The following is a 25349-nucleotide window of genomic DNA, read 5'->3' on the forward strand; positions in this document are numbered from 1 at the left end:
CTTGTTTCATGTTAGTCTGTAACAGTGTTGTGGTAGTCCAGTCCAGGGTTTCATTATGGTAGTCTAGTCCAGGGTTTCATCATGTTAGTCTGTAACAGTGTTGTGGTAGTCCAGTCCAGGGTTTCATCATGTTAGTCTGTAACAGTGTTGTGGTAGTCCAGGGTTTCATCATGTTAGTCTGTAACAGTGTTGTGGTAGTCCAGTCCAGGGTTTCATCATGTTAGTCTGTAACAGTGTTGTGGTAGTCCAGTGTTTCATCATGTTAGTCTGTAACAGTGTTGTGGTAGTCAATCAAACCCTGGTCTAAACCACTGATGTACATGGTTTTTATTCAGATATGGTTGTTAACCCACATACACAAAGGGGTCATAAACATGTTTTTGTAGTATAATTGTGCTCTACCATGCAGTGTTGTCCAGAGGGTTAGAATAACAGACAACAGAAAGACATTTCCATGGACACACCTGTACATCGTGGTAGGTAAAGATGTTTCCATGGACACCTGTGAATCATGGTTGGTAAACTCAGACCAAGTGGACGTACCCTGGTGCCTCTACCCCAGTGAGAACAGTGAGCGCACCGGGGTTGTCCAGAGCGAAGCAGGGATGAACGTAGCGTTGGAAGCTACAGTAGAAGGTGTAGAGGTGTTGTTCCAGCTCTACGTTGAAGAAGGACAGGATCCCTCTCTCATAGTTCAGACTGAGCCCTATCCTCACAGGGTTCACCGTTATCCGGATGTCTGGGCTCCAGCCGCTGTGGAGGAACTCGTACTTGTGTCTGGAGAGGGGAGACAGAATGGAGGAGAGGAAGGGGGAGACAGAATGGAAGTAATGTCATTTAGAAAATGATGGTTCTATGTGACTTGTTACACATCATACTTCTATATACACAGTGGCCAGTTTATTAGGTACACCACCACGTTCACCAAAATGGTTCTCTCCTACAGACTGTGAGTCACGAGGCCGTGGCTTGCTACATAAATCAGGCAGACGCATTGTTACTGTTCGATTCAATGTTAGAATGGGCAAAACGAGTGACCTATGCGACTGAGCGTGGTGTGATCGTTGGTTCCCAGGCACGCCAGATCCAGTACCTCAGAAACAGCCTCCTGGGCAACGGCCGTCCTGTGAGCGAAAACAACCAGTTGATGAGAGAGGTCGAAGGAGAATGGCAAGTATGGTGCAAGCTAACAGGCGGGCCACAAACGGACAAAGAACGGCATCTTGGAACACACAACTCGTAGGTCCTTGTCATGGACGGGCTGTTGCAGCAGACGACCACACCGGGTTCCACTCCTATCAGCTAAACACAAGAAGCAGCAGCTCCAGTGGGCACGGAATCACAGGACAGTTGAGGAGTGGACAAACATCGCCTGGTCCAACGAATCCCGGTTCCTGTTGTGTCATGCTGATGGCAGAGTCAGGATCTGGCCTAAGCAGCAGGCAGGTGGTGTACTGGTGTGGGGAACACATTAGGTCCCTTGATACCAATTGAGCAACGATTGAATGCCACACCCCGAATAATTCAGACTGTTCTGGGGGCAAAGGGTCCGACCTGGTACTAGATGGGTGGTACCTAATAAACTGGCCACTGAGTGTACAGGATATAGAAGAAGAAGAATGTGACAGGAAGTCGTACTTGCGTCTGGATGGAGATGGAATGGAAGAGAGGGGAGGAAGGGGGAGACTGATGTCATTAAGACCATACAATGTTATGTGACTTACACTTAACTCATTCATAACATGTAGCCTACAGACATGGTATGTCTGTGTTGTGATAATATAACATAAGTAACGATACAATCATTTTCAGCAGACGCTTTATAACGACATACAGTTAACAGATAAAAGATTTCTGGATGGTTTTCCCGGATACAGATTAGACCAGTCCTAGATTAGACCAGTCCTGGATTAGACCCGTCCTGGATTAGACCCGTCCTAGATTAGACCCGTCCTAGATTAGACCCGTCCTAGATTAGACCCGTCCTAGATTAGACCAGTCCTAGATTAGACCCGTCCTAGATTAGACCAGTCCTAGATTAGACCCGTCCTAGATTAGACCCGTCCTGGACAAAACATCATTACCAATTGAGAATCTCCCTTGAACATAACCTTTTAGCCCAGGCCTAGTCTTCATCTCTGTCAGGGAAACGAACCCTTAGGCTTCCTGGTCCCAGATCAACGCTATGAAACCCGGACCAATAATGTCACAGTAAATTACTACATGAGACCCTTGATGCAGGAATCAAATGGTGTTGTACCTGTAGCTTAAACTAACAGTACCATGGGGAGACAGTATGTACATCCTCAACCCAACACTAACAGTACCATGGGGAGACAGTATGTACATCCTCAACCCAACACTAACAGTACCATGGGGAGACAGTATGTACATCCTCAACCCAACACAGTCTCTTAAACTAACAGTACCATGGGGAGACAGTATGTACATCCTCAACCCAACACTAACAGTACCATGGGGAGACAGTATGTACACCCTCAACCCAACACTAACAGTACCATGGGGAGACAGTATGTACATCCTCAACCCAACACGGTATCTTAAACTAACAGAACCATGGGGAGACAGTATGTACATCCTCAACCCAACACTAACAGTACCATGGGGAGACAGTATGTACATCCTCAACCCAACACGGTATCTTAAACTAACAGTACCATGGGGAGACAGTACATCCTCAACCCAACACGGTATCTTAAACTAACAGTACCATGGGGAGACAGTACATCCTCAACCCAACACGGTATCTTAAACTAACAGTACCATGGGGAGACAGTATGTACATCCTCAACCCAACACTAACAGTACCATGGGGAGACAGTATGTACATCCTCAACCCAACACTAACAGTACCATGGGGAGACAGTATGTACATCCTCAACCGAACACTAACAGTACCATGGGGAGACAGTATGTACATCCTCAACCCAACACTAACAGTACCATGGGGAGACAGTATGTACATCCTCAACCCAACACTAACAGTACCATGGGGAGACAGTATGTACATCCTCAACCCAACACGGTATCTTAAACTAACAGTACCATGGGGAGACAGTATGTACATCCTGAACCCAACACTAACAGTACCATGGGGAGACAGTATGTACATCCTCAACCCAACACTAACAGTACCATGGGGAGACAGTATGTACATCCTCAACCCAACACTAACAGTACCATGGGGAGACAGTATGTACATCCTCAACCCAACACGGTATCTTAAACTAACAGTACTATGGGGAGACAGTATGTACATCCTGAACCCAACACTAACAGTACCATGGGGAGACAGTATGTACATCCTCAACCCAACACTGTCACTGGGCCAAATAAAACCCTTTTACTGCCAAAGAGAGGATTAGCAGGGGATATGAGAAGTGTGTATTGTTGTATTGTATTGGTTCTGCGTAGGCAGTAGGTGCTCTCTCTCTCTCTCCCTTCTCTCTCTCCTCTCTCTCAAACACACTTTGAGGTGGTGGTGTTTCATGTTGAGATGTCTCAGTGAATGATCTCCTAGTAAAGAGACAGTTCCACAGTCCTGTTTAGTGCCAGGAATAGTAGAGTTGCTATGGCAACAGCAGCTATAAGGTAACGGTATTCTATGGGCTTTTTCACAGGAATATAAAACAACTTGACTTGTCACTTCTGCCTCAGAAAAGGTTTAGGAGGCGAAATGTGAGAAGAAGCGAGCCAAGCGCTTCAGGAAGGGGAGAGATATATTTTAACGACCAAAAATCTCCTTGGCTGGCCTACTTTTCAGACCGTGTGTGGTAATGGTGGACCCTGTGGGAAGACAAGCATACATTTCCCTCTGGGAAGCCATGCAGTGGTAGTGGTGAGTCAGCTGAATTTAAAACACCGCCAGTAGTCAGTCCTCTAGAACAGTGTTTGCCAACTCCCAGTCTGTCCAGGAGTCAGCTGAATTTCAAACACCGCCAGGAGTCAGCCCTCTAGAACAGTGTTTACCAACTCCCAGTCTGTCCAGTAGTCAGCCCTCTAGAACAGTGTTAACCAACTCCCAGTCTGTCCAGTAGTCAGCCCTCTAGAACAGTGTTAACCAACTCCCAGTCTGTCCAGGAGTCAGCCCTCTAGAACAGTGTATACCAACTCCCAGTCTGTCCAGGAGTCAGCCCTCTAGAACAGTGTTTACCAACTCCCAGTCTGTCCAGGAGTCAGCCCTCTAGAACAGTGTTAACCAACTCCCAGTCTGTCCAGTAGTCAGCCCTCTAGAACAGTGTTAACCAACTCCCAGTCTGTCCAGTAGTCAGCCCTCTAGAACAGTGTTAACCAACTCCCAGTCTGTCCAGGAGTCAGCCCTCTAGAACAGTGTTTACCAACTCCCAGTCTGTCCAGTAGTCAGCCCTCTAGGACAGTGTTTTACCAACTCCCAGTCTGTCCAGTAGTCAGCTGAATTTAAAACACCGCCCGGAGTCAGCACTCGCCGGATTCAACTATCAACTTCTTCTCTGGACGTCCAGAGAGGTCATTCAGGTCATTCAGATGGGATGGTGTGGAGCTAAAACAAACCATCGTAAAACTGACTCTCCTACCGATCCTCGACTTCAGCGATGTCATTTACAAAATAGCCTCCAACACTCAACTCAGCAAATTGGATGCAGTCTATCACAGTGCAATCCGTTTTGTCACCAAAGCCCCCATATACTACCCACCACTGCGACCTGTATGCTCTCGTTGGCTGGCCCTCGCTTCATATTCGTCGCCAAACCCACTAGCTCCAGGTCATCTATAAGTCTTTGCTAGGTAAAGCCCTGCCTTATTTCAGCTCACTGATCTCCATAGCAGCACCCACCCGTAGCACGCACTCCAGCAGGTATATTTCACTGGTCATCCCCAAAGCCAATTTCTCGTTTGGCCACCTTTCCTCCAGTTCTCTGCTGTCAATGACTGGAACGAAGCTGGAGACTCATATCTCCCTCTCTAACTTTAAGCACCAGCTGTCAGAGCAGCTTACAGATCATTACACCTGTACTTAGCCCATCTGCAAATAGCCCACCCAACAACCTCATCCCCATATTTTTTTTTTGGTCCTTTGCACCCCAGTATCTCTACACATTCTGCACATCTATCACTCCAGTGTTTAATTGCTAAATTGTAATTACTTCGCCACTACGGCCTATTGTATTGCCTTACCTCCGTAATCTTACTTCATTACCACACACTGTATATACACTTTTCTATTGTGTTATTGACTGTATGTTTGTTTATTCCATGTGTAACTCTGTGGTGTTGTTTGTGTTGCACTGCTTCTCAACTGGCCTACCTGGTTAAATAAAGGTGTTCTCAACTAGCCTACCTGGTTAAATAAAGGTGTTCTCAACTAGCCTACCTGGTTAAATAAAGGTGTTCTCAACTAGCCTACCTGGTTAAATAAAGGTGTTCTCAACTAGCCTACCTGGTTAAATAAAGGTGTTCTCAACTAGCCTACCTGGTTAAATAAAGGTGTTCTCAACTGGCCCACCTGGTTAAATAAAGGTGTTCTCAACTGGCCCACCTGGTTAAATAAAGGTGAAATAAATGAATACAAATTACAACAGGTTGAGAATTGCTAGGTTAGTGTTAGGGATTCTCACCTGGACAGGTTGGTTCCTTCCCGGTAAACAGTTAGTGATAGCTAGGTTAGAGGGATAGGTTAGTGTTAGGGATTCTCACCTGGACAGGTTGGTTCCTTCCCGGTAACAGTTAGTGATAGCTAGGTTAGAGGGATAGGTTAGTGTTAGGGATTCTCACCTGGACAGGTTGGTTCCTTCCCGGTAACAGTTAGTGATAGCTAGGTTAGAGGGATAGGTTAGCGTTAGGGATTCTCACCTGGACAGGTTGGTTCCTTCCCGGTAACAGTTAGTGATAGCTAGGTTAGAGGGATAGGTTAGCGTTAGGGATTCTCACCTGGACGGGTTGAGTTTAGGGTTGAACAGGGATGTGGACATTAACCTGGGGTTAGGGACCATGCACCGGGATGTGTTGGCTCCTCCCAGGTAATAATTTGTGATAGGTTAGGGGTTAAAGGTTAGGGTTTCTCACCTGGATGGGGTGAGGACATGTCTCATGCACCAGGACGTGTTGGCTCCTCCCTGGTAATCATTTGTGATAGGTTAGGGGTTAAAGGTTAGGGTTTCTCACCTGGATGGGGTGAGGACATGTCTCATGCACCAGGACGTGTTGGCTCCTCCCAGGTAATCATTTGTGATAGGTTAGGGGTTAAAGGTTAGGGTTTCTCACCTGGATGGGGTGAGGACATGTCTCATGCACCAGGACGTGTTGGCTCCTCCCAGGTAATAATTTGTGATAGGTTAGGGGTTAAAGGTTAGGGTTTCTCACCTGGATGGGGTGAGGACATGTCTCATGCACCAGGACGTGTTGGCTCCTCCCAGGTAATAATTTGTGATAGGTTAGGGGTTAAAGGTTAGGGTTTCTCACCTGGATGGGGTGAGGACATGTCTCATGCACCAGGATGTATTTGTTCCTCCCAGGTAGGAGTTTCTCTGAGTGTCTTCATAGGCCACTCCAATCCTGTACTCTGTGTCCTCATCCAGTTCCACCTCCCAGTAATGTCTGCCTCTCACAGGGATCAGGTCCCCTAACACAGCTACACACCTGGACCAAACACACACTGTACACTATCAGAGGGAGGAGACACAGCTACACACCTGGACCAACACACAGGCATACAATATACACTATCAGAGGGAGGAGACACAGCTACACACCTGGACCAAACACACAGGCATACAATATACACTATCAGAGGGAGGAGACACAGCTACACACAACACAAATCTACACACACCTACACAGTACACACTCCTACACACAACTACACAGTACACACACATACACACCTACACACAACACAAATCTACACACACACAGTACACACACCTACACATTCACACCACACTATCACGGGATGAGTACACTCACATTTTCAGATGTTTCATTTTGAAAGCTACAGTAAATCTCCCATGTCATTAACAGATCTCTATTAGCTGAGGTGTTCAGCAGGTGTAAACCTGGTTGGTTTGTCTACCTGGCGAAGGTGTTGTCGTCGAAGGTCATGGCGGAGAGCGGGAGCTCCTCGTCTCCGTAGAACATGGAGAAGCCGTCCTCAGAGATGGACAGACAGGGGTGGGCTGTGTCCTGCAGCAGGTGGAAGATGGTTCCTACACACACAGTAACAACCTCACTGTCTGGCCTTGACAACTATAAAACACACAGTAACAACCTCACTGTCTGGCCTTGACAACTATAAAACACACAGTAACAACCTCACTGTCTGGCCTTGACAACTATAAAACACACAGTAACAACCTCACTGTCTGGCCTTGACAACTATAAAACACACAGTAACAACCTCACTGTCTGGCCTTGACAACTATAAAACACACAGTAACAACCTCACTGTCTGGCCTTGACAACTATAAAACACACAGTAACAACCTCACTGTCTGGCCTTGACAACTATAAAACACACAGTAACAACCTCACTGTCTGGCCTTGACAACTATAAAACACACAGTAACAACCTCACTGTCTGGCCTTGACAACTATAAAACACACAGTAACAACCTCACTGTCTGGTCTTGACAACTATAAAACACACAGTAACAACCTCACTGTCTGGCCTTGACAACTATAAAACACACAGTAACAACCTCACTGTCTGGCCTTGACAACTATAAAACACACAGTAACAACCTCACTGTCTGGCCTTGACAACTATAAAACACACAGTAACAACCTCACTGTCTGGCCTTGACAACTATAAAACACACAGTAACAACCTCACTGTCTGGCCTTGACAACTATAAAACACACAGTAACAACCTCACTGTCTGGCCTTGACAACTATAAAACACACAGTAACAACCTCACTGTCTGGCCTTGACAACTATAAAACACACAGTAACAACCTCACTGTCTGGCCTTGACAACTATAAAACACACAGTAACAACCTCACTGTCTGTTCTTGACAACTATAAAGGTGCTATGAGACAGAATAATATTTGACAGTGAACAACATCAACTAAACATACTACAGTATCAGGACATGGGGGTCTCCTCTCACCTGTAGTAGAGACAGTAAAACACTGAACTAAACATACTAAAGTATCAGGACATGGGGGTCTCCTCTCACCTGTAGTAGAGACAGTAAAAGCCTGGCTCCTGTCACTGGGTCCTCCGATGTTGACAGCTCTGACGTAGATGAGGTACTGTCTTCCTGACTCCAGCTGGATCAGACTCTCACAGGTAGGAACAGCCACGATGGACCTGCAGGGAGAACCAATCACATTACAGAGTCTCACAGGTAGGAACAGCCACGATGGACCTGCAGGGAGAACCAATCACATTACAGACTCTCACAGGTAGGAACAGCCACGATGGACCTGCAGGGAGAACCAATCACATTACAGAGTCTCACAGGTAGGAACAGCCACGATGGACCTGCAGGGAGAACCAATCACATTACAGACTCTCACAGGTAGGAACAGCCACGATGGACCTGCAGGGAGAACCAATCACATTACAGACTCTCACAGGTAGGAACAGCCACGATGGACCTGCAGGGAGAACCAATCACATTACAGACTCTCACAGGTAGGAACAGCCACGATGGACCTGCAGGGAGAACCAATCACATTACAGAGTCTCACAGGTAGGAACAGCCACGATGGACCTGCAGGGAGAACCAATCCCATTACAGAGTCTCACAGGTAGGAACAGCCACGATGGACCTGCAGGGAGAACCAATCACATTACAGAGTCTCACAGGTAGGAACAGCCACGATGGACCTGCAGGGAGAACCAATCACATTACAGACTCTCACAGGTAGGAACAGCCACGATGGACCTGCAGGGAGAACCAATCACATTACAGACTCTCACAGGTAGGAACAGCCACGATGGACCTGCAGGGAGAACCAATCACATTACAGACTCTCACAGGTAGGAACAGCCACGATGGACCTGCAGGGAGAACCAATCACATTACAGACCTGCAGAGAGAGCCAATGGGGAGTAGAATTGATGTCAACTTTTTTTCAGTTTAGTCAATATAGGAAGTGAATTCAAATTTGCATTTTATATTGAAACTTCTGTGTGTGTGTTTATGTGTGAGTGTGTATGTGTGTGGGGGTGTGAGTGTATGTGTGTGGGGGGTGTGTGAGAGTGCATGTGTGTGGGGGTGTGAGTGTGTATGTGTGTGGGGGTGTGAGTGTGTATGTGTGTGGGGGGTGTGTGAGAGTGCATGTGTGTGGGGGGTGTGTGAGAGTGCATGTGTGTGGGGGTGTGAGTGTGTGTGGGGTGTGAGAGTGTATGTGTGTGGGGGGTGTGTGAGAGTGCATGTGTGTGGGGGTGTGAGTGTGTGTGGGGGTGTGAGAGTGTATGTGTGTGGGGGTGTGAGTGTGTGTGGGGGTGTGAGTGTGCATGTGTGTGGGGGTGTGAGTGTGCATGTGTGTGGGGGTGTGAGTGTGTGTGGGGGTGTGAGAGTGTGTGGGGGTGTGTGTGGGGGTGTGAGTGTGTATGTGTGTGGGGGTGTGTGTGGGGGTGTGAGTGTGTATGTGTGTGGGGGTGTGAGTGTGTATGTGTGTGCTTGCAGGCGTATGGGGGTGTGAGTGTGTATGTGTGTGGGGGTGTGAGTGTGTATGTGTGTGGGGGGTGTGTGAGAGTGCATGTGTGTGGGGGTGTGAGTGTGTGTGGGGGTGTGAGAGTGTATGTGTGTGGGGGTGTGAGTGTGTATGTGTGTGGGGGGGGGGGGGTGAGAGTGCATGTGTGTGGGGGTGTGAGTGTGTGTGGGGGTGTGAGAGTGTATGTGTGTGGGGGTGTGAGTGTGTGTGGGGGTGTGAGTGTGCATGTGTGTGGGGGTGTGAGTGTGCATGTGTGTGGGGGGTGTGTGAGAGTGCATGTGTGTGGGGGTGTGAGTGTGTGTGGGGGTGTGAGAGTGTATGTGTGTGGGGGTGTGAGTGTGTGTGGGGGTGTGAGTGTGTATGTGTGTGGGGGGTGTGTGAGAGTGCATGTGTGTGGGGGTGTGAGTGTGTGTGGGGGTGTGAGTGTGTATGTGTGTGGGGGGTGTGTGAGAGTGCATGTGTGTGGGGGTGTGAGTGTGTGTGGGGGTGTGAGTGTGCATGTGAGTGTGTGTGGGGGTGTGAGTGTGTATGTGTGTGGGGGTGTGAGTGTGTATGTGTGTGGGGGTGTGAGTGTGCATGTGTGTGGGGGTGTGAGTGTGTATGTGTGTGGGGGTGTGAGTGTGTATGTGTGTGGGGGGTGTGTGAGAGTGCATGTGTGTGGGGGTGTGAGTGTGTGTGGGGGTGTGAGAGTGTATGTGTGTGGGGGTGTGAGTGTGTATGTGTGTGGGGGTGTGAGTGTGTGTGGGGGTGTGAGTGTGTGTGGGGGTGTGAGTGTGTATGTGTGTGGGGGTGTGAGTGTGTGTGGGGGTGTGAGTGTGCATGTGTGTGGGGGTGTGAGTGTGCATGTGTGTGGGGGGTGTGTGAGAGTGCATGTGTGTGGGGGTGTGAGTGTGTGTGGGGGTGTGAGAGTGTATGTGTGTGGGGGTGTGAGTGTGTGTGGGGGTGTGAGTGTGTATGTGTGTGGGGGGTGTGTGAGAGTGCATGTGTGTGGGGGTGTGTGAGAGTGCATGTGTGTGGGGGTGTGAGTGTGTGTGGGGGTGTGAGTGTGTATGTGTGTGGGGGGTGTGTGAGAGTGCATGTGTGTGGGGGTGTGAGTGTGTGTGGGGGTGTGAGTGTGCATGTGAGTGTGTGTGGGGGTGTGAGTGTGTATGTGTGTGGGGGTGTGAGTGTGTATGTGTGTGTGGGGGGGGGGGGGGTGAGAGTGCATGTGTGTGGGGGTGTGAGTGTGTATGTGTGTGGGGGTGTGAGTGTGCATGTGTGTGGGGGTGTGAGTGTGTATGTGTGTGGGGGTGTGAGTGTGTATGTGTGTGGGGGTGTGAGTGTGTATGTGTGTGCTTGCAGGCGTATGGGCGTGTGAGTGTGTATGTGTGTGGGGGTGTGAGTGTGTATGTGTGTGGGGGGTGTGTGAGAGTGCATGTGTGTGGGGGTGTGAGTGTGTGTGGGGGTGTGAGAGTGTATGTGTGTGGGGGTGTGAGTGTGTATGTGTGTGGGGGTGTGAGTGTGTGTGGGGGTGTGAGTGTGTGTGGGGGTGTGAGTGTGTATGTGTGTGGGGGTGTGAGTGTGTGGGGGTGTGTGTGGGGGTGTGAGAGTGCATGTGTGTGGGGGTGTGAGTGTGTATGTGTGTGGGGGTGTGAGTGTGTGTGGGGGTGTGAGAGTGCATGTGCGTTAATTCTTACTCAGTGACCCCACTCTGTCCATCAGTGCCTGTCTCAATCAGCTCTACGGTGTAGGAGTCGACTGGGTTGGTGTTTCCTGACTCCCAGCGAATCAGAGCGGCTTCCGGACAACTGCTACACTCCCTCTGTCTGATGACTGGTGGAGATGGGACTGGAGGGGGAGGAGAAGAGGGAGCGAGAGAGAGAGATACAGGGGGATTAAAGAGATAGGGAGGGAGAGAGAGAGAGAGGGAGATACAGGGGGATTAAAGAGGTAGGGAGTGAGGGAGAGAGAGAGGGAGATACAGGGGGATTAAAGAGGTAGGGAGGGAGAGAGAGAGAGAGGGAGATACAGGGGGATTAAAGAGGTAGGGAGGGAGAGAGAGAGATACAGGGGGATTAAAGAGGTAGGGAGGGAGAGAGAGAGAGAGAGAGAGATACAGGGGGATTAAAGAGGTAGGGAGGGAGAGAGAGAGAGGGAGATACAGGGGGATTAAAGAGGTAGGGAGAGAGAGAGAGAGGGAGAGAGAGATACAGGGGGATTAAAGAGGTAGGGAGGGAGAGAGAGAGAGAGATACAGGGGGATTAAAGAGGTAGGGAGGGAGAGAGAGAGAGAGGGAGATACAGGGGGATTAAAGAGGTAGGGAGGGAGAGAGGGAGAGAGGGAGATTCAGTTGTGCCTTCCACTGACACATTCCTATTGAAAGCCACTGTTAGTCAGTTTGAAAGTGGTGTTCCCTGTAACAGGTCCAGGGTTTTACCTGTCACGTAGACAGCCTTCTCACTGGCAGGGCTGATGCCTGTCGTATTGGTAGCTGTGACCCAGAACTCATACTGCACGTTAGGCAGCAGCTCTCCTACACTACAGTGGGTTTCCTTTACCTTCACATTAGACACTGAGGAGGAGAGAAACTCACTTCAATCATTTACAACAATGCATTATAAAGCCTTATTAAAGCCTTATACCTGTTGGTTTTAAGTAAAGTAACCATAGTCTCCCTCATAGGGGAATAGTTGATTCGATTAGATTCAATTAATCCTCTTAGAGAGAGATTGAACATTCCAAATATTACACCCAATATATTATCTCTGTGTTGGTCCATAATGTCATGAAATATTCAACTGGTATGTCTGTCTATGTTCTGAATCTATATTCATATTCTATGTTCTGATTCTATGTTATGTTCTAAATCTATATTTATATTCTATGTTATGTTCTGAATCTATATTCATATTCTATGTCCTGATTCTACATTCTGATTCTACATTCTGATTCTCTGTCCTGATTCTACATTCTGATTCTCTGTCCTGATGCTACATTCTGATTCTACATTCTGATTCTCTGTCCTGATGCTACATTCTGATTCTCTGTCCTGATTCTACGTTCTGATTCTACGTTCTGATTCTACATTCTGATTCTATGTTCTGATTCTAAGTTCAGATTCTAAGTTCAGATTCTCTGTCCTGATTCTACATTCTGATTCTAAGTTGTACTGGTGGTGGTTGTACTAGTTGCTACCGTCAGGCCCCTTGGTGCTGTCTACAGCCGGCGTGTCCTCCAGGACAGGTCTGTAGTAGAGCTCGTAGTATTCCACAGAGTCGTCTGAGAACAGGCTCCAGCACACACGCAGAGATGTCCGCGTGGCCGAGTTAGACACCTGGGGGTTTATGACCGGGGCAGATGGGGCTGGAATGACATAACAAACACATGATATCATGTTACAATCACGTCAAGAACCAGAACCATGATCGTGCCGTTACAGAGAGAGAGGAATAGCTTTATGGGAATTAGTTTGTACTGCATTGATGTTTCATTTTCCTCCACAGAGGTTTATTTCATGGTCTTGACACTTTTTCTAAGTGACTGTGACAACATAAAACTAAGTCTCTATTCCATTGATTGCCACTCTGCCTCTCCCCCACAGACAATTTTAAACACAAAGACTTTATTAACACTATTTTATTACAGGATTTAAAACAAAATTGAAACTTCTCTCAAATGTGTGTCCTTCCGTGGAATCAGAGATTCTGAGAAACAAAACAAAGCTGTCTGAGGTGAGTCACCAAGTGAATCAAAGATAGACACACGTCACAGACCGGTTCTAATGACACCCTACTGTAGTGCAGTACCTTGGACTAGATCCTTCAGGGCCCTGGTCAACACTATATAGGGAACAGGGCCCTGGTCAACACTATATAGGGAACAGGGCCCTGGTCAACACTATAGAGGGAACAGGGCCCTGGTCAACACTATATAGGGAACAGGGCCCTGGTCAACACTATATAGGGAACAGGGCCCTGGTCAACACTATATAGGGAACAGGGCCCTGGTCAACACTATATAGGGAACAGGGCCCTGGTCAACACTATATAGGGAACAGGGCCCTGGTCAACAGAATATAGGGAACAGGGCCCTGGTCAACACTATATAGGGAACAGGGCCCTGGTCAACACTATATAGGGAACAGGGCCCTGGTCATCACTATACAGGGAACAGGGCCCTGATCAACAGAATATAGGAAACAGGGTGCCATTTGAGGAATACATAATCTCTCTTCAGACAGACTGACATCACAGCCATAATCTCTCTTCAAGACAGACTGACATCACAGCCATAATCTCTCTTCAGACAGACTGACATCACAGCCATAATCTCTCTTCAGACAGACTGACATCACAGCCATAATCTCTCTTCAAGACAGACTGACATCACAGCCATAATCTCTCTTCAGACAGACTGACATCACAGCCATAATCTCTCTTCAAGACAGACTGACATCACAGCCATAATCTCTCTTCAAGACAGACTGACGTCACAGCCATAATCTCTCTTCAAGACAGTCTGACGTCACAGCCATAATCTCTCTTCAAGACAGACTGACGTCACAGCCATAATCTCTCTTCAAGACAGACTGACATCACAGCCATAATCTCTCTTCAAGACAGACTGACATCACAGCCATAATCTCTCTTCAAGACAGACTGACATCACAGCCATAATCTCTCTTCAAGACAGACTGACATCACAGCCATAATCTCTCTTCAGACAGACTGACATCACAGCCATAATCTCTCTTCAGACAGACTGACGTCACAGCCATAATCTCTCTTCAAGACAGACTGACGTCACAGCCATAATCTCTCTTCAAGACAGACTGACATCACAGCCATAATCTCTCTTCAGACAGACTGACATCACAGCCATAATCTCTCTTCAAGACAGACTGACGTCACAGCCATAATCTCTCTTCAAGACAGACTGACGTCACAGCCATAATCTCTCTTCAAGACAGACTGACATCACAGCCATAATCTCTCTTCAGACAGACTGACGTCACAGCCATAATCTCTCTTCAGACAGACTGACGTCACAGCCATAATCTCTCTTCAAGACAGACTGACGTTACAGCCATAATCTCTCTTCAGACAGACTGACGTCACAGCCATAATCTCTCTTCAAGACAGACTGACGTCACAGCCATAATCTCTCTTCAGACAGACTGACGTCACAGCCATAATCTCTCTTCAAGACAGACTGACATCACAGCCATAATCTCTCTTCAAGACAGACTGACGTCACAGCCATAATCTCTCTTCAAGACAGACTGACGTCACAGCCATAATCTCTCTTCAGACAGACTGACATCACAGCCATAATCTCTCTTCAGACAGACTGACGTCACAGCCATAATCTCTCTTCAAGACAGACTGACGTCACAGCCATAATCTCTCTTCAGACAGACTGACATCACAGCCATAATCTCTCTTCAGACAGACTGACGTCACAGCCAGCCTCTATAATCATTAGCTACAGAAGCAGCATGGAGATTGTCTGTATTCCCTATGTAGTGCACTGCTTTTGACAAATAGGCTCTGGTCCAACGTAGTGTTCTATATGGGGAATAGGGTGCCATTTGGGACACAATCATTGACTCAGTCAAACTTCAGCAGAATGAAAGCATCACTCAAAAGTGCCTGACTCGTCACTCCAGTGGCCCAATGTAATTAAATACTCAGAGAAATGAAATCACTTTTGCATCAAAGTCATTTGTTTCTAAGCAACCCAACTCCCCTAGCGAACCTCCATTTATATAAAAGGTAGAGTTTGGAGACTGGAAGGATTTCTCTGGGGCTCTGCTCTACTCTGTTCCAAGCTCATACTCTTGGTCTAAAATCAGGGATGGGCAACTTTGATGGGGGTGGGGGCCACAAAACAATCTGAACTCATCATGGGGGGCCTGCAGTGGCTCGCGGGTCTGCGTATCCACATCCATACCCCCACCTTGCCAGAAATATATTTTAGCGGCCCCCCTCTTGACAACGGAGAGAAAACGTTTTAGAGTAAAGTTCCTGTAAATCTACACATTTTGGCACGAGGCGTAGAGAACATTTTGCTGTTTTAAAACAAGAATGTTGTAAATCTACACATTTTGGCACGAGGCATAGAGAACATTTTGCTGTTTTAAAACAAGAATGTTGTAAATCTACACATTTTGGCACGAGGCGTAGAGAACATTTTGCCGTTTTAAAACAAGAATGTTGTAAATCTACACATTTTGGCATGAGGCGTAGAGAACATTTTACTGTTTTAAAACAAGAATGCGGCAAATCTACACATTTTTCCATGGGGCGGGGAGAAGATTTTGCAAATGTATAACACATTTCATGCAATTCTACTCATATTGCCATGGGGCGAAGAGAAACATTTGCAGTTTTACTTCTTATTTCCTGGAATTCTAGAGATTTTGGCATAGGATGGAGAAGAAAAAAAAAACTATGTTTTTTATTTTAGACTTTGTAAATTGACCAGTTGCCCATCCATGGCCTAAATCTAATTGCATTTAAAAATATATATATAATAATAATATTTAACCTTTATTTAACGAGGTAAGTCAGTTAAGAACAAATTCTTATTTACAATGACGGCCTACCCCGGCCAAACCAGCGCCGCCCTATGGGACTCCCAATCACGACCGCAAGTTTGTTAATAAAAATCTCAGATGTATCAACCGAGGCCAAAAATCATGGGATGGAAATGTCTGTACATTAAATATACTACGTTATTCTGAATAAACCGGTTTTAAGAATATAATTATGTGATCAGAGGGGGATGTAAAAAACGAAAATAAAAATGTTGTGACGAATGGACCAATGGATGGATGAATAGATGGATGAATAGATGGATGGATGGATGGATGGGTGAATGAATGGATGGATGGATGGATGGACGAATGGATGGATGGATGGACGAATGGATGGATGAATGGATGGATGATGGATGGACGAATGGATGGATGAATAAATGAATGGATGAATGGGTGGATGGATGGATGGATGAATGGATGGATGAATAAATGAATGGATGAATGGGTGGATGGATGGGTGGATGGATGGACGAATGGATGAATGGATGGACGAATGGATGAATGGATGGATGAATGGATGGATGATGGATGGACGAATGGATGGATGGATGGATGGACGGATGGATGGCCGAATGGATGAATGGATGGATGGATGGATGGCAGTGGAGACTGCTGAGGGGAGGACGGCTCTTAATAACGTCTGGAACGGAGAGAATGGAATAGAAACCATGTGTTTGATGGGTTTGATACCATTCCACCAATTCCTTTCCAGTCATTAACACGAGCCTGTCCTCCCCAATTAAGATGCCACCAACCTCCTGTGATGGATGGATGAATGAATGGATGGGTGGGTGGGTGTATGGAAGGATGGGTTGATTGATTGATCAGACCTGGTACGATGTTGATGGAGTCCATCATGGTCTTGACGTCTGACAGGTCAGCGAGGGGCGTGCCAAACTCCAGAGGGGTCACCAGCGTCAGGTCAGGCTTCTCCTTCGCAAACTCCTCAATTCTGATTTAGGAAAACCAAACATCAATCAGCAAAAACCTTGATTCTGATTGGACAAAACGCACCCAAGTCAGCAAACTCCTTGATTGTGATTGGACAAACAAAACACGTGTCAGCAAACTTCTCCATTCTGATTGGACAAACAGACCTGTATTCAGTGAGGTGAAACGTTCAGAACGTTGCATATAGAAATGGAATGAATAGAGCTGACAAGATGCCCGATTCTACACCACGAAAAATCATACCTGTTCTACAAAATTGTTTTCTATCCGAAAGTTTTGTAACGTCGCAACCTTCTGAACAGAGCCCACCTAAAACGACACTGAAAATGAACATTGGATGTAGCATCATGCGTCGTCATGCTATTCAAAACATAACCTATGTCAACAAACCCTATTCAACATCAAACACATTCATATATACTGCTTAGTTTAAATGAGTTTGAAATGAGTTGGCTAATTAGGATCGGAAGCTATTTTGGTTTCAGAATCAGCGTTGATGACAAAACATAACCTGATATATTATCCTCATGAAACACTCCTAATCAGGCTGTTACACGGTTCACAGCATATCACACGATTACACTGTTATTAACCAGACTCACTACCATGCAGTTGTAAACAAACACTTAGCATAGTTGTGTTATATAGCCTGGTCCCAGATATCTGTGTGCCTTGCCAACTCCTATGGTCATGGTCAAGCAACAAGATAACACAAATGGATCAGGCATGTTGGCAAGAGAACCAACAGATCTGGAACCAGGATAAAATGGATCTGGAACCAGGCTGAAATGGATCTAGAACCAGGATAAAATGGATCTGGAACCAGGATAAAATGGATCTGGAACCAGGATAAAATGGATCTGGAACCAGGATAAAAATGGATCTGTAACCAGGATAAAATGGATCTGGAACCAGGATAAAATGGATCTGGAACCAGGATAAAATGGATCTGGAACCAGGCTGAAATGGATCTAGAACCAGGATAAAATGGATCTGGAAACAGGATAAAATGGATCTGGAACCAGGATAAAATGGATCTGGAACCAGGCTAGTTCAGTTATACTCTCAGGCTAGCAATGTTAGTCTCCTTACAGTATAGTATAGTTCTGTTGTAGTCTCAGGCAGCAGTGTTAATCTCCTTTAGGTACGTTACCTCTTCATGGTGGGCATAACAGCCTGTCAAGGGAAAGTTCACAACATCAAAAGTCAACTCCTCCAGTGGTCATTAACATTTTAAGGTTCATAAAACCTTTAACTGGCAGATTAAAACATCACAAAGACCACAGAATATACACTCAGTGGCCAGTTTATTAGGTACACCACACCACCACCCACGAAAATGGTTCGCTCCTACAGAAAGTGAGTCACGTTGCCGTGGCTTGCTATATAAAGCAGGCAGACAGGCATTGAGGCATTCAGTTACTGTTCGATTGAACGTTAGAATGGGCTAAATGAGTGACCGAAGCACATTTTAACGTGGTATGATCGTCGTTGCCAGGTACGCCGGTTCCAGTATCTCAGGAACGGCCTCCTGGGCTTTTCACTCCCGACAGTGTCTCGGGTTTACCCAGAATGGTGTGACAAACAAAAAACACAACTCTGAGCAAAACAAAGTTATCGTAAACTTTTAAACGTTTCAAGTTATTTCAAGTTATAAAGCTAAATTAGCAATTCAATGATTTAATCTTGAATAAGTCATTGTGACGACCGACCCACTACAACAGACCTGTAGAAAGAGTCGTTTGTCCTCGGTGCGGTACAGTTCCTGGGCGGTCTCAATCAGGTCCTTGGATGCGTCCAGGGTGCGTCCGCAGCCCAGCAGCTGAGTGTACAAGGCCTCCAACTTCCTCTTCTTCTCCTCCCCCAGCGCAGCGGCTCGCTCGTCGTAACGATGGGACAACGTCTGTAGAACATCGTTGCAGTGCTGCTCCAGGTGTTGCTCCTGACGACCAAAATTCTCCTGAAAGACATGAAACACTTCATCAAGCGATGATCAGGGGCTCCCAAACGGGGTTGGCTCACAGATCCATGGTTGAAAACCTGTGGATGTGTCTTTGTTATGTGTGTACTGTGGTTGTCGTGTCGTGATGATCCTGATAGTGGTTGTTGTGTCAGTAACAATGGTTGTGTCAGTAATAATGGTTGTGTCAGCAATTGTGGTTGTTGTGTCAGTAATTATGGTTTTGTCAGTAATAGTGGTTGTTTGTGTCAGTAATAGTGGTTGTGTCAGTAATAGTAGTTGTTGTGTTAGTAATTGTGGTTGTTGTGTCAGTAATAGTGGTTGTTGTGTCAGTAATAGTGGTTGTTGTGTCAGTAATAGTGGTTGCTGTGTCAGTAATAGTGGTTGCTGTGTCAGTAATAGTGGTTGCTGTGTCAGTAATAGTGGTTGCTGTGTCAGTAATAGTGGTTGTTGTGTCAGTAATAGTGGTTGTTGTGTCAGTAATAGTGGTTGTTGTGTCAGTAATAGTGGTTGTTGTGTCAGTAGTAGTGGTTGTTGTGTCAGTAGTAGTGGTTGTTGTGTCAGTAATAGTGGTTGTTGTGTCAGTAATAGTGGTTGTTGTGTCAGTAATAGTGGTTGTTGTAATAGTGGTTGTTGTGTCAGTAATAGTGGTTGTTGTGTCAGTAATAGTGGTTGTTGTGTCAGTAGTAGTGGTTGTTGTGTCAGTAGTAGTGGTTGTTGTGTCAGTAATAGTGGTTGTTGTGTCAGTAATAGTGGTTGTTGTGTCAGTAATAGTGGTTGTTGTAATAGTGGTTGTTGTGTCAGTAATAGTGGTTGTTGTAATAGTGGTTGTTGTGTCAGTAATAGTGGTTGTTGTAATAGTGGTTGTTGTGTCAGTAATAGTGGTTGTTGTGTCAGTAATAGTGGTTGTTGTGTCAGTAATAGTGGTTGCTGTGTCAGTAATAATGGTTGTGTCAGTAGTAGTTGTTGTTGTGTCAGTAGTAGTGGTGGTTGTGTCAGTAATAGTGGCTGTGTCAGTAATAGTGGTTGTTGTGTCAGTAATAATGGTTGTGTCAGTAATAGTGGTTGTTGTGTCAGTGATAGTGGTTGTTGTGTCAGTAATAGTGGTTGTTGTGTCAGTGATAGTGGTTGTTGTGTCAGTAATAGTGGTTGTTGTGTCAGTGATAGTGGTTGTTGTGTCAGTAATAGTGGTTGTTGTGTCAGTAATAGTGGCTGTGTCAGTAATAGTGGTTGTTGTGTCAGTAATAATGGTTGTGTCAGTAATAGTGGTTGTTGTGTCAGTGATAGTGGTTGTTGTGTCAGTAATAGTGGTTGTTGTGTCAGTGATAGGGGTTGTTGTGTCAGTAATAGTGGTTGTTGTGTCAGTGATAGTGGTTGTTGTGTCAGTAATAGTGGTTGTTGTGTCAGTGATAGTGGTTGTTGTGTCAGTAATAGTGGTTGTTGTGTCAGTAATAGTGGTTGTTGTGTCAGTGATAGTGGTTGTTGTGTCAGTAATAGTGGTTGTTGTGTCAGTAATAGTGGCTGTGTCAGTAATAGTGGTTGTTGTGTCAGTAATAATGGTTGTGTCAGTAATAGTGGTTGTTGTGTCAGTGATAGTGGTTGTTGTGTCAGTAATAGTGGTTGTTGTGTCAGTGATAGGGGTTGTTGTGTCAGTAATAGTGGTTGTTGTGTCAGTAATAGTGGTTGTTGTGTCAGTATGTCAGTAATAGTGGTTGTTGTGTCAGTAATAGTGGTTGTTGTGTCAGTAATAGTGGTTGTTGTGTCAGTAATAGTAGTTGTTGTGTCAGTAATAGTAGTTGTTGTGTCAGTAATAGTGGTTGTTGTACCTCCACAGTGAGGAAGATCTCTTCTAGATGTCCTGCAAAGTTCTCCATCTCCACCACCTTCTCCTCCAGCTTAGTCCTGATGTTATTCACCTTGTCCTGAAGGCACAGCAGAAATGAACTCTTACAGAGGGTCAAGGTTCGCCTGAGTGCAAATCTGCCTGTAGAAGTTGTCAGGAGAGCACACACAGACTGGCACTCAGGCTAGATCAAGGGTATATTCACATGGAATTAACACATACACCTTCCCCTTTCTCTGACTCAACACACACCCCACCCTTCCTCCGACTCAACACACTACCCCCTTCCTCCGACACAACACACCTTCCCCTACCTCCGACTCAACACACACACCCCATCCTACCTCCGACTCAACACACACACCCCACCCTTCCTCCGACTCAACACACTACCCCATTCCTCCGACACAACACACACGCTCCATTTCCTCCGACACAACACACACACCCTCCCCTACCTCCGACTCAACACACACACCCCACCCTTCCTCCGACACAACACACACCCTCCCCTTCCTCCGACACAACACACACCTTCCCCTTCCTCCGACACAACACACACCCTCCCCTTCCTCCGACACAACACACACCTTCCCCTACCTCCGACACAACACACACCTTCCCCTTACCTCCGACACAACACACACCCTCCCCTTCCTCCGACACAACACACACCCTCCCCTTCCTCCGACACAACACACACCGTTCCCTTACCTCCGACACAACACACACCCTCCCCTTCCTCCGACACAACACACACCTTCCCCTACCTCCGACACAACACACACCTTCCCCTTACCTCCGACACAACACACACCCTCCCCTACCTCTGACACAACACACACCCTCCCCTTCCTCCGACACAACACACACCCTCCCCTTCCTCCGACACAACACACACCTTCCCCTTACCTCCGACACAACACACACCTTCCCCTACCTCCGACACAACACACACCTTCCCCTTACCTCCGACAAAACACACAGCCTCCCCTTCCTCCGACACAACACACACCGTTCCCTTACCTCCGACACAACACACACCCTCCCCTTCCTCCGACACAACACACACCTTCCCCTACCTCCGACACAACACACACCTTCCCCTTACCTCCGACACAACACACACCCTCCCCTACCTCTGACACAACACACACCCTCCCCTTCCTCCGACACAACACACACCCTCCCCTTCCTCTGACACAACACACACCTTCCCCTTACCTCCGACACAACACACACCTTCCCCTTACCTCCGGCAAAACACACAGCCTCCCCTTCCTCCGACACAACACACACCCTCCCCTTACCTCCGACTCCTTGTGCTCCTCAAACACGTCATCGTGTCCGTCCACAGAGCTGTCAGGTGATGGAGTTCCCTCCTCATCTGAAGACGGGACATACGCCTCAAACCTGATGATGATCACTTTATTGTATCCATTATTAAATGATTGATGCGTGCATCATGTCATGCAAAGACTATATACATAGTGCATTAGACACCGGGGGGGCGGCGGTAGCCTTGGTGGCAGTAGCCTTGGTGGCGGTAGCCTTGGTGGCGGTAGCCTTGGTGGCAGTAGCCTTGGTGGCAGTAGCCTTGGTGGCAGTAGCCTTGTTGGCGGTAGCCTTGGTGGCGGTAGCCTTGGTGGCGGTAGCCTTGGTGGCAGTAGCCTTGGTGGCAGTAGCCTTGGTGGCGGTAGCCTTGGTGGCGGTAGCCTTGGTGGCAGTAGCCTTGAGGTTTGAGAGGCGGGCCAGTAACCAGGGGTTTGCCGGTTCGAACCCCTGCCTGCAAGGGGAATCTTCAGGGAGTGAGCCGGAAGCCGGAGGATCCTGTACACTACCTACTACAGTTGTTCCCTTGAGCAAGGCACTTTACCCCTAAGTACCCCTGTCAGCCTGTGATGTTTGTGTTGTGTATCAGGTTGGGTACTGTGACAGCAACAAACCAAAAAAAGAATATCTGTGCAAATGGACCAATAAAGCAGGTGTTGTATTACGGACCTTAGAGAGTCGTTGGTATCCGTGGAGAAACGCTGGAAGGTAGAGGACAACTCTCTAGTCTCTGTTCTCTCTGACACCACTACGAAGGCCTCTTTGGTAGGGAGATCCCTGTTCACCTCCTCCTCCTTCACCTCCTCCTGGTGCTCCTCCCCACGCTCCTCGTCTCCACTCAGCACCTCCTCAGTGATGACATCCAGCCTGCTTCCTGTGAAGACCTCATACAGGTCCATGATGGGAGGAGGAGGGTGGAGCTACTGTGGTGGAGGTACTGTGGTGGAGATACTGTGGTGGAGGTACTGTGGTGGAGGTACTGTGGTGGAGGTACTGTGGTGGAGGTACTGTGGTGGAGGTACTGTGGTGGAGATACTGTGGTGGAGGTACTGTGGTGGACAGGGTAATCAAATAAAACATGTCAGATTAACATTTTTCCACAAAGGAAGTAGGAAGTAGATATTGTCAAATATTTGGATGTTCTATTCACCCAACATTAACCAACCAGTCATTCACTTGTGTAAATGTATATGCTTTATGGAACATTAAAAATAAGTACAAATATTCAATTAGTTTTCTTATGGAAGCCATGCAAAGAGTTCATTATTTGCAATCATAAACAAGTATGAATCATAGTCTTAAATGTTTAGAAAAAACACTTGTTCAGAAAGAACTGTACACAGTGATGACAGTTGAATGAGGGTTTGCTTCTCTAACATCCTGGACCTCTGTCAAAACATGGATCAGGCATGCTGTACACATAAACTCAAACACACTATTTAAACTATGCTGGAGTTTCATTTTTATTTGCTATAATTATGACTAAACATATCAGTTATTATAGCCTAGTTACTAACAATTCAAAAACACTGATTAAGTTTACCTTGGTGAGTAAGTATTCAATAACTCCCCCAGCAACGTCGATTCAGGGCGACCATTGACAGTGTTTTTGACAGGCTACCCAAGGAAGCAGATACAGTCCGTGACAAATATAGCAGGAACCCCAACTGTTATGCACACAGATCAAGTGTCAGCATGGGTATTTTGACATAGTGCCAAAATCTGCCTTTAGTCGCCTAATAAGAGTGATAACATTGTATTTAATCCAATAGTATTTGATTGTGAATGTGGTCAATATTTTCTTGAAGGTGACACATTGTATTAAATATTCAAATATCTTGAAATAAATCGCTGATACATTGTAGCGAATGAAATTGGCTGTGGAATTCCCCCTGAGCATGTGACGGAAAGGTCAAAGTTGAAGGTAAAGAGAACGCCACGGGAAATACTACGTCATCGTTACAAATGGCCGACGTTGTAAACAAGGCAGAGGAATACAAGTTTTAGTTCGCTAGCTAGCTAGCTACATGTTTACCACACAAAAAAATGAATAGCATAGACTGCGAGCGTTTGGACAGCTTGGACGGCTGGGTCGCCATCAAAACGAACATATTCGAAGAAAACGAGACGTTCAAGCTCGGTTTTATCGTTCAGTGGAATGTGATCGAGTCCAAGTTCGCGGTCACCTGTCACAACAGAACTCTCCAGCGACAGAAGCGCAAAGACCAGCTTGCTGTCTGCGAAACCGAAACAAGCTGGGCCGGACTCTTCTCTGTTAACGACTTAAAAAATGTCCACCGTCAGTTTACAGGGGTCGGGGATGTCGTCGCACCCTATTTCCCCGACCTGTCGGACTTCAAGGAGGGTAACATTTGGGACATGATCTTTCTCGGTAGCAATCGGACGTTCAACCAAGATGATCAAGAGAGAGATCTGGATACACCTTGCCGTCAGCTGGAGAAGTACTTCAGCACTGCGATAGATATCTGTGGCAGGAAGATAGTGCTGGACTCGCTTTTCCCGCAGGACGAGCGAGATGTCGAGGAGTACTTTGAGAACATGCAGGAGTTCAAGAGGAAAACCATGCAGGATGAGGTCACCAGGGCTAAGGATCACCTTAGAAAGGTCAGTGGCCAATTTGAATTAGTGATCTATGCAAGCTGTGGCCTGTCACTGTTCTTCAATCCTGGTCCAGCCACATGGGTTGCAAACTTTTGTTCTAGCCCAGCACTAACCAATCACTACGCCTACGCCCCTACTCCTGATTCAAATGAGCAGGCTACATTGATGGGCTGGAACAAAAGTCTGCAGTCTCAGGGGGCTCCCATGAGACAAACCGGTAGTCTACTCTGCTTACCGATGCCCCCACTATCCAGTAATCAAGTCACTGTGAGTAAACCCTAAAAATGTCTGTCCAACATTTAGGCATTTTAAATCCCCTCATGACACTGGGATAGATGCCCTTCCACCCTGGTTCACATAGGGGTTTTAATAAAGATGCAGTGTCACTGTCGTCA

At 46.7% G+C, this 25349-nt stretch overlaps 2 protein-coding genes across 4 annotated transcripts in view; one reads left to right on the forward strand and one right to left on the reverse strand.

Moving 5' to 3' along the window:
* Positions 1 to 311: 311 nt before the first annotated feature.
* On the reverse strand, positions 312 to 24278 carry LOC116371821 (fibronectin type III and SPRY domain-containing protein 2-like). Of its 3 annotated transcripts, none has more exons than XM_031820890.1 (14): positions 23876 to 24278; positions 23002 to 23325; positions 22311 to 22413; positions 20984 to 21079; positions 18924 to 19157; positions 18351 to 18373; positions 17077 to 17198; positions 12841 to 13008; positions 12083 to 12217; positions 11343 to 11493; positions 8178 to 8311; positions 7070 to 7202; positions 6460 to 6636; positions 312 to 777 (listed from the first exon to the last, which is right to left on the reverse strand). In XM_031820890.1, exons 2-14 carry the CDS (start codon positions 23229 to 23231, stop codon positions 525 to 527), a joined length of 1959 nt encoding a protein of 652 aa, XP_031676750.1. In that variant the 5' UTR covers positions 23232 to 23325; positions 23876 to 24278; the 3' UTR covers positions 312 to 524. The 3 variants fall into 3 exon arrangements, with proteins under 3 accessions (XP_031676750.1, XP_031676749.1, XP_031676748.1); XM_031820889.1 differs by having other exon boundaries at positions 23002 to 23353; XM_031820888.1 differs by having other exon boundaries at positions 23002 to 23381.
* Positions 24273 to 25349, forward strand: part of LOC116371822 (WASP homolog-associated protein with actin, membranes and microtubules-like) — a 34727-nt gene continuing 33650 nt past the window's right edge. The window contains 1 exon segment of the mRNA XM_031820891.1: positions 24273 to 24957. Coding sequence (XP_031676751.1) covers positions 24379 to 24957 — 579 coding nt within the window. The 5' untranslated portion in view covers positions 24273 to 24378.

The sequence above is a fragment of the Oncorhynchus kisutch genome, unplaced genomic scaffold, assembly GCF_002021735.2.
Source record: "Oncorhynchus kisutch isolate 150728-3 unplaced genomic scaffold, Okis_V2 scaffold3717, whole genome shotgun sequence".
Classification (NCBI taxonomy): domain Eukaryota; kingdom Metazoa; phylum Chordata; class Actinopteri; order Salmoniformes; family Salmonidae; genus Oncorhynchus; species Oncorhynchus kisutch.